We start from the raw sequence: 9,047 nt of genomic DNA on the forward strand, positions 1-9,047 counted from the left end.
AGGATATGACGCGAAAGGAGGACGTGGGAGTGAGAATTGTGAAGACAGGAAAGAAAAATAGGGCGAGAAAGTGAGAAAGGAAAAAAAAGAGTGAGAGAGCAGAAAATAAAAGAGTAGGTAATGGATTCGAATGAGACAGGAGAAGGGTGTAAAAGGAAAGCGAACGAGCTGAAAAAAGAGGTAGTTAGTGGGAAGAGACACAAATAGATTGAGGAAGAACGGGGGGAGAGAGAGAGGATTGGAAAAGGACTCGTATTGAAATTACTGTCATAATATCGAGTGGGTAAAGACACTTGGAAAATTGTTTTCTATGCAGTGTATTGTATAGGTAGGTTTTTAATTGATACATGTTCTTGTTAATCGAAATGAAGAAGTCAAATATAAAAGCGTAAAATTCGCTAGTGTTTGATTATTCCATTTTGTAAGCCAAAATAAACAAGATGTCGGAAAAATTTTATGCAACTTTTGGGTATAAATTTTCATGGGTAGTTGTATTTTTAAAAAAAAAAACCCCCTTTGGGAGTTAATTATTTGGTATTTATATCTTGTAATTACAACAATTCAGAACTTTCCTCTCTTTTCTCTCCGCAGGTTTTGAGATAGAAACCTCTTCCTTCTGCTGACTAAGCCGAGACTACCCCCCTAGGGGGTGACAGTCACCATGCCGCTACCCAAGCGAGTGATAGAGCCAGTGCATGTGTCCCGGGGTACAATACCTGAGGAGCTGTCTGCCAGCCTCCCGTCGGAGCTTGAGGCAGCCACCAATGGAACTCTGGCCAACACGGTATGTTACGGGGTGTTCCTTGAAACTTTTTGTACCTGGAAAATGGATTTTGGTGGGTCTAGAATGTAGCTGATTTGGATTGTAAGATGCTAGTTATTATGCTATTTCTTTGTGTTATTATGTCACAATTTTTGGTGCCCTCCGCTGCATTGTAGGATTTTCCAAATTTCTCAATAATCCTATTATTTAAATGATCCAAATATGCAAAAAAATGACCCCCTGGGAATCGAACCCGGGTCTCCCGCTTGCAGGGCGAGCGCATTGACCGTACCCTTCAATAAATTTTCATTATTTTTCTGTCCGTTTCTACCTTATCTTGATTTTGATTGTTCAATAGATGAGTGCGATATGTATTTAGACGTGTGGCCTCTTCTGTTTACGAGGTTAAGATACACTAAGTCTTTTTCTGTTATCATTTGATGACATTTTAATATATCATCAAAATGTGTATACAAATAAAACCTTATTTAAACTTCGGGAGTAAAGGGAATTTTCAGTCTTATCCTAGTAATCCAGTATAGTATGAATGAAGCATATTTTAGTGTCGAGTGGATTGGAACACATCACATGCCTTCAGGCACACTCTATGTGTCAAGGGTCTAGGTTTACCTTGCCCCCGGGATCAAATTAATTTGAAAAAACCATTTAGGTACTGATGAAAATTTGTAATGAAACAATAAGTTGGAAATTCTATTCTATTCGCTAACGAATCTCTATTTATGGTCGGTGCACCCCAGGTTCGACAGCTGTCCAGTCTGAGTCGGCATGCGGAGGACATGTTTGGTGAGCTTACCCGTGAGGCGCATAACATGGCCATGAGGGCCAACTCCCTCCAGGTTAGATTGGACCGGTTGGCAGTCAAAGTGACCCAACTGGATAGTACCATCGAAGAAGGTGAGTGTTCTGGGTTCAATGCCCGACAGGGTTGAAAAACTTTTGGCAAAAAAAAAAAAAATAATAAAAATAAAATAAAAAATGCTATCTAGACCTCGATACACAGTCTATATTATTCAAAACAACGTCTGGCAAGGGGACGTTAAACAGAGAGTAGACTAGTGTCTAGCAGTGGGGCTATAAACAGGGAGGAGAACAGCTAACTCTATCCAGCCTAGCTATCTGGCAGTGTTCAAAGGGTTTTCTAAAGAATAAGCACTCGTCCTCACGATGGTTGACTGCGGTTCAGGACGTGCCAATTAAACATGGCTAGAGACCATCACCCCCGTGTATGCCAGAAAAAAAAATACCTTCTTTATTCTGCCATCATCATTCGGTTACAGCTGAAGCCGCTACAACAACAACAACAACAAAAGTAACAATAATTTTATTTTCTCTCGTATTTTCAGTGTCGCTGCAAGACATTCACCTGAAGAAGGCATTCAAATCGGCCATCGTGTTTGATCAGGAGGTTGTATCTCGCAGTACCATGCCCACAGCTATGCTCGAGACCTACAAGCAATGTGATAAGCCACCGCCACTCGACAAGTTAGATCCGTACAGGTAAGTTAGCTCTCTGATCCAGTCTAGTTAGCTTGGAGGGAAGCGCGTCTGCCTTTATTTTTTTAGTTAACTTCAAGCACTCACCCATTTAACTTCAAGCACTCATCCATTTAACTTCAAGCACTCATCCATTTAACTTCAAGCACTCATCCATTTTGTTTGCCTCAAAAGAGGCCATTGGACCCTACACCAAGATCTAGGCTCCACCTAGTGGAGCAAGAGAGGTTAGCGCGAACGACACAAGAGTGTTAAAGCACCTAAGAAGAAAAAAAATATTTGTAATTAGTAGGTAGTATTAATTGAATTTCGCTTGTTTTTCATTTGCAGAGAGGATGGCAAGTTTGGTTTGAAGTTCTACACAGATCCTGGTTACTTCTTCGACCTATGGAGACAGGAGATGCTCAAGGATACAGAAAGGATGATGCATGATCGCGGGAAAAAGGTAAGGGCACCCTCGAGTATTGAGCTCCTCTGCTGAGCTATAGTTTTACCGGAACGACTTCAAACTTAGGTCAAAATGTTTAAAATGCATCACAAGTTCACAAGAAGGTATTGCCAAAAGAACGCGGTAATAGCATTCAATACACCAAATATTCGTTCTCGGAAATACTAGCTTTCTCCTATCCTGTCTTCCTTTTCTCTTCGATTTCGGGACGATAGGACCTTAGCGGTTACAGTTCCTTCTATCAAACCTTAAAAAAAAAAAAAAAAAAAAAAAAAAAAAAATTAACCGGTTAAATAATGACAAGAAAATCAAAGGTAATTTCCACCACCTTGTCTTGTTCCAGGAACTAGATTTGTACTTTGCAATAATGTACACTTTGCCCATGATCTTGCATGAATGATTTTTGATTGATCAAATGTTGGAAATCGTGCAAAGATCTAAAATTTAAATCCAAAGAAACTGGACTAAATAAGTAATCAATCCGATTAATTAACCTAATTAACTCTTTGTTTAAAGGTTAAAATTATGAAATTTGATCGCCGTATTCTGAGTTTATAGGTAGACTAAAATCTTGGTTTACGGTTCAAGTTCTAAACTTTGGATCACATTTAATCTCAAACTTGTGGCCCGGATATCAGTGATTGCTCACCTAAGGCCCGTTGCACACACATCGGTTTTGGACGACCGATTTTTTTTACCGGTCATCCAAATTCCAATAGTGACCGGCACCGATCACCGGTCGGCGTGTGTGCAAGGTCCCATTCCGACGTGTGCTTCACTATTGGAATTTGGACGACCGGTAAAAAATCGGTCGTCCAAAACCGGTGTGTGTGCAACGGGCCTAAGAATTTAGAGTTCAGAATTTTAGATGATAGTTTCGCCAACATAACATTGTACCGTTGTAGACCCCGACTCACCAAGTGCTACGCCAGGCGAGGAAAACGGGGTGAAAAAAGCTGAAGATCCCAGCTCAAGTCCAGGTAAAATAATGGCCACGCTCTTGTCTTCTGGGTGTTCAAGTTATACTAACCCTTACGTATTCTTGAGAGTTCATTGCAACGGTCGTTACATTAATTAGACTTACTTTATCATGGACACTCGTTGCTTTAAGTTGAAAGTCCAGAAGAGGTTAGGTAGTAGTAGTAATAATAATAGTGCTTATTTATACTGCTCGCATAGGACTGAAAAGTCCCTTTACTCCAGCAGTAGGCTACTACTATTATTGTGGTCAAATTCTCAAATTATATTGAGGATAAAATTCCATACCTCGGCCGGGATTGAACCCACGCCCTCCTGTTTACCAGGCGAGCGCCTTGATAGCGGCACTGATATTAATAGCGAAGGGCATCCAAAATTTTGTTTAGCCAAAACCAGTTGGCCTCTAAGCGATCACTCTAAAGCTGATTGAGAGGCCGACGACAAACGCCGACCCCATCTGAACATGGCAAAAGGCGAAGGAGAAGAACTAATCGAAGTGCTGTCCTGCAAATAATAAGTCCAGCATTGACCTCCTGTCATTATTCCAATCTGCCACTAATTAATTTCCCTCTCTTCTTCTCCCATTGCAGACCCGGTCTGCAGCAAGGCTACATGAACTACGACCAGGTGATCTACCAGCATGGCTCCCAGGGCGGTCACTACGGTACGAAGATCGGAAGAGGTGACGGAGAAGAACTAATTGAAGTGCTGTCCTGCAAATAATAAGTCCAGCATTGAGCTCCTGTCATTATTCCAATCTGCCACTAATTAATTTCCCTCTCTTCTTCCCCCATTGCAGACCCGGTCTGCAGCAAGGCTACATGAACTACGACCAGGTGATCTACCAGCATGGCTCCCAGGGCGGTCACTACGGTACTGGTATGCTTCACTACGATATGAACGCTATGGGCAACAACGTGAACAATAGTAATCTAGAAACCTACACATCCCCTGGTGGCACTCCGAATCGAACCAAACCACGACCTTCCCAGCCTCCCCCTGCCCCGCCCAGCACTACCAATTCCAATAATAGGTGAGTGAAATATTGGACTGCACCCTGATAGCTTAGACACTAAGGCCAGCCACTCACTACCAGGTCTACCTGATAGTGAGCGGCTAGGCTAATACACGAGATATAACATGTACTCGAAACTCGGTACTCGTTAGAACGTTGTGTTGTACTCGTTATCAAAGAGTCGGGGTTTCGAGTAAATAATAATGTTGGTTACAGGTGAATCTATAGGAAGAAAAGCCAAATGCCGTTCTTATGCTATAGAAAAAAAAAGTAAAAATGACAGATTGTCACCCTAAAGGGGTTGGATGGAGGAGAATGCTTTAGGCATTAATCCCTCCCCTGAGTTAGGATTTTTTTTTTTTTTATTTTAGGTAGTTATTTATCATTTTGTAATTTTGTTTTGTTTATTTGTAAATATTGTTAAATCCCAATAATGAGTTGTATAATAATAATATAGGTATTCTATTCTAATTCTATAGTTTACTAATGACCATGAATTTCCATTGTGTTCACAGTACCCCCACCACGGTATCCGCGAGCAACACTCCCACCCGGGCCCGCAGCATGTCTGCCGGCCGCGACATTCTCCCAGATCGGAAGAGCGTCGTGTAGGGGAAGAGTGTAGATCTCGGTGGGCGCCGTATCATTAAAAAAAAACAAGCGTGGCAACGGCGTCCCCAGCAACAGCGCTCCCCACCCCCTCCGCCCCCTCCGATAGACAACACGCCTCCCGAACCCCTCCCCCCGCCTCCTCCTCTCTCCCCCTCTCCTCCTCTCCACTCCATTCCTCCCCCACCCCCTCCTCCGCCCCTGCCCAATGGTCCTTCCCCTCCTCTGCCCCCACTGATGAACGGAGACCTGCACCTGCCCAACAGTACCAAGTCCCCTCTCAAACAGGTAAGACTCTTACCAACCTCAGTGGTGTTACTGCTTAGCTCGGTGAACTTCGGATCTGGAGGTTGGTGGTTCGAGTCCAAGTCATGTCTTAAAAAATAAACAAAGTGTATTAAGCGGGGAACGACATTTGTGACAAGCAATTATGCTTGACACAAATAAAATTCCTTTTATTTTTTTACTCTTACTAAATTATTTTTTACTTTTGAAGAGCTTCCTTCACTGAATGGGTATCAATCACCCTATTCTTGCATAGCAGAGATTCCAGGTTCGAGTTCCAGCAGAGTCAGGTTTTTTTTACAGCTCTATGCTTGGAATATGGGGTTGTCTCAAAGAGAATATAAAAGGTATGACATACTTTGTTTGATCTTAATCTTACAAATGGAATTTCTCTGATTTAATTATTTTTTTACCGATGTTCAAACTAAAGTCCTCTCGGTGGTTAATCCAGTACCTCGGAAATTGTACAATTGGGATTTCCCAAAGAGATTATCCATTCATTCATTTGTAGCGTCTTCTATTCAGAAGGTTGCTGTATTTGTTCTACTTTGCGTTTCCACTCCTCTCGATTCTCTGCCATTCTTTTAACTTCTTCATGCGTCACCAATCCTGTCCATTCCTTTACGTCATCCATCCACGTTCTTCTTTGTTTTCCTCTTGCTCAAACTCCACCTAAGAGATGATTACTAACTTGCATGTTGTTTCTTCCCAGGGGTCCACTACTTCGCCGCCAAAGCCCAGTAACATAGATGTACGCAAACCCGTGTATGATCCTAGGAGTGATCTGCTCAAAGCTATACGAGACGTTAAGTGTCGCTAAGAGCAACCTCTGTGGCCGAGTGAGTATCACACTAGGCTTGCACGCCGGAGGTCCCGGGTCGATTCCCGGCGAGGTCGAAGTTTTTTCGGCTCTGTGCTTGGAGTTCGGGGTGCACTCACCTGCGTGAGGATAATCGAGTAGCGACCAGTGGCAGCATTACCAGTGTAAAAAGATTATTGAAAAATGGAAATTGATTGCAAAAGAAGCACTTAGTAATGTTGTGACATCCACAAAAGTTGTGAAAAAGCTCTGCTTTACCACAAAGACTTTGCGATTTGATTGATTTTTGATCTTCTCAACTTTTATAACCACCTAAAACCGGTTCTTTACCAATAATTGCCATTTATATAAATTTATAATTATACCACTATACTTAATAAACACTTTTCTCTCCCGTAGGCATCACGCTACGCAAGGTAGAGCGCGTAGAGCAGAAGGAAGGCGAGCGGCAGAAAGCGCTGCATGACGTAGCCTCCATTCTGGCGCGCCGAGTAGCGGTCGAATTCTCCGACTCTGACTCCGCCAGTGAGAGTGAGTACGATAGCGACGGGTGGCAAGAACAGGAGACCAGTGCTTAGACCAGCGGCCCTAGCCCGCGGGGGAACACTCCAATTATCTCAATCCCCAGATAATCCGATTTAGTAAGCCCCAGCCTTTAGCATATTTGCATTGCTCGGGACTATAGTTGGCCTTGGAAATGGCACACAAATGCCGGGTAAGGAGGGGTAGTACGAGATAAACTATTTTGACTGTCTACTGTCAAGGATTCCCGTGTTCCTGTTAGCGTGGCTTGCATATGGCGTAGCTCTTAGCATCTACGTACTTATCGCTTATCACTAGCATTCTCTCTCAAGATGACCCTTGCCCGCACAATTTCCTAATCAAAAGCTTGTCTGGTGTGCTTGTTGTGTGGTAAACAATCGGTGAGAGTCAGTGTACGATGGCATTTTTCAAATCGATCTTCCCCAAAGGATTTCGGAGGAAACACGAAAGTAAGAAACTGAAAGGAGCTGTAGAGGTACTTCGAAAATAATAATAGTTATAGTAAAATGACAATGAAGGTGGAAAAATAGTAAAACACTGACGTGCTTTATTTTTAGTTTTATTTTATATTTCATCATAAATCAAGTAGGTAGGTACACTGAAGTGTAAGACATTATTATACCAGCAATCTTAATAAGATAATTTTCTCTTTTATTTCATACTGAAAGCTTCTTTTCTATTTGTACTTTGAATAAAATATGGCAGGACACAAGGAGAAACGAAATCCACACCGTGGAATATGATTTGGAAGTCAGATGAAAATTCATATCTCCTTGGCGAAAGTGCCACGGAGAGGAATCATAAAATACGGCTTATTTCCCTTTCCGAATTTTCCCTCTTCTAAAGCTCGTTTCCTATGGTTTAGCATAGGCGCTATAACACCTAAAGAATGGAAACGATCTTCAGTAGAGCAGAACTGAAGGAAAAGGAAAATGGTTTTTACTTTACTTTTTCTATTACAGTTGAGTTTATTGTCTTGTCTCATGTTGACTTTATGTTGGTGGGGGAAAAAACAGCACCGCAAACCCCGTGTTGACTTTCTGACCAACCAACTAATCCAATGTAGATTTTATTATGAGATGTCTGTCAAGCCTAGAAAAACGTTCAAAAAATGTTTAGTTCCATCTCTTCCAATATGAGATGATTTTATGAAGCCTAGAAAAACGTCAAAGTATGGTTAAGTACATATATCCAACTGGAAAATTTGCTACAAGAAACTTGTCTGGAAATTGAAAATCGCTAGAATTCGAGTGCGTTTTTTTACTGTCAGTGATATCAGGAATGGACTACTAGGTCATTTAGAAATTACTGCATTCCAACCAGGGCCCCAACCCTGTGTAGTGTTGATAATTTAGTCATGTATAAAGATTAAAATCAGTGCTAGTAACTTTTAATACAAGAAATCATGTGACTTTGGTCCGTGCATTTTTACTTTCTATTTTCCCCTGAAAATCGAAAATGAATCCTTGTACATTGCCCTTTTGGCCATCCATAGGGTTCAGAAAAACAGTTGGCTTTAAATACAAGAAATCATGTGACTTTGGTCCGTGCTTTTTTTACTTTTTTAAATCGAAAATGAATCCTTGTACATTGCCCTTTTGGCGATCCATAGGGTTCATTCAGAAAAACAGTTGCTTGGTTCAGAAAATTTCTCTGTCCACTCAAAGGGCAATTGCTCGAGTACCAGGAACATTTTACCCTCTGGAAGAAATATGGACAAAGTGTTACTTTTCCTACCACTTTAAAAATAGCTTATTGGGGTTCAGAAAAACAACTGCCCTTTTGGCCATCCATAGGGTTCAGAAAATCAATTGCTCGAGTACCAGGAACATTTTACCCTCTGGAAGAAATATGGACAAAGTGTTACTTTTCCTACCACTTTAAAAATAGCTTATTGAAAATGATCATTGTTGGTTGGTACCTATCAAATCCTGGGAATTGACTATCAGGGTCCTTTTCCTTGGAATTTGGTTGGTATCAAATGCTGGGGAAAATGATCATTGTAAATTTTTAAAAACACTTTTGGTTAAACCGAGTATAATATTGTGTCAAAAAAAAAAAAAAAATGCAA

At 41.4% G+C, this 9,047-nt stretch overlaps 1 protein-coding gene across 1 annotated transcript; it reads left to right on the forward strand.

Moving 5' to 3' along the window:
• Positions 1-580: 580 nt before the first annotated feature.
• LOC103521142 (wiskott-Aldrich syndrome protein family member 3) lies at positions 581-7,043 on the forward strand. The gene is made up of 10 exons (XM_026831963.1): positions 581-784; positions 1,522-1,678; positions 2,128-2,281; positions 2,609-2,746; positions 4,295-4,386; positions 4,437-4,737; positions 5,235-5,322; positions 5,407-5,616; positions 6,326-6,419; positions 6,833-7,043. Exons 1-10 carry the CDS (start codon positions 662-664, stop codon positions 7,009-7,011), a joined length of 1,536 nt encoding a protein of 511 aa, XP_026687764.1. The 5' UTR covers positions 581-661; the 3' UTR covers positions 7,012-7,043.
• The last annotated feature ends 2,004 nt before the right edge of the window (positions 7,044-9,047 follow it).

The sequence above is a fragment of the Diaphorina citri genome, unplaced genomic scaffold (genome assembly GCF_000475195.1).
Source record: "Diaphorina citri unplaced genomic scaffold, Diaci psyllid genome assembly version 1.1 scaffold4598, whole genome shotgun sequence".
In the NCBI taxonomy this organism is placed as follows: domain Eukaryota; kingdom Metazoa; phylum Arthropoda; class Insecta; order Hemiptera; family Psyllidae; genus Diaphorina; species Diaphorina citri.

Coding starts and splice junctions, on each gene's coding strand:
- LOC103521142 (XM_026831963.1), top strand. CDS start 662: ATGCCGCTACCCAAGCGAGTGATAGAGCCAGTGCATGTGTCCCGGGGT. Junction 785..1,521: donor ATGGAACTCTGGCCAACACG/GTATGTTACGGG, acceptor GGTGCACCCCAG/GTTCGACAGCTGTCCAGTCT. Junction 2,747..4,294: donor AGGGCACCCTCGAGTATTGA/GCTCCTCTGCTG, acceptor CTCCCATTGCAG/ACCCGGTCTGCAGCAAGGCT.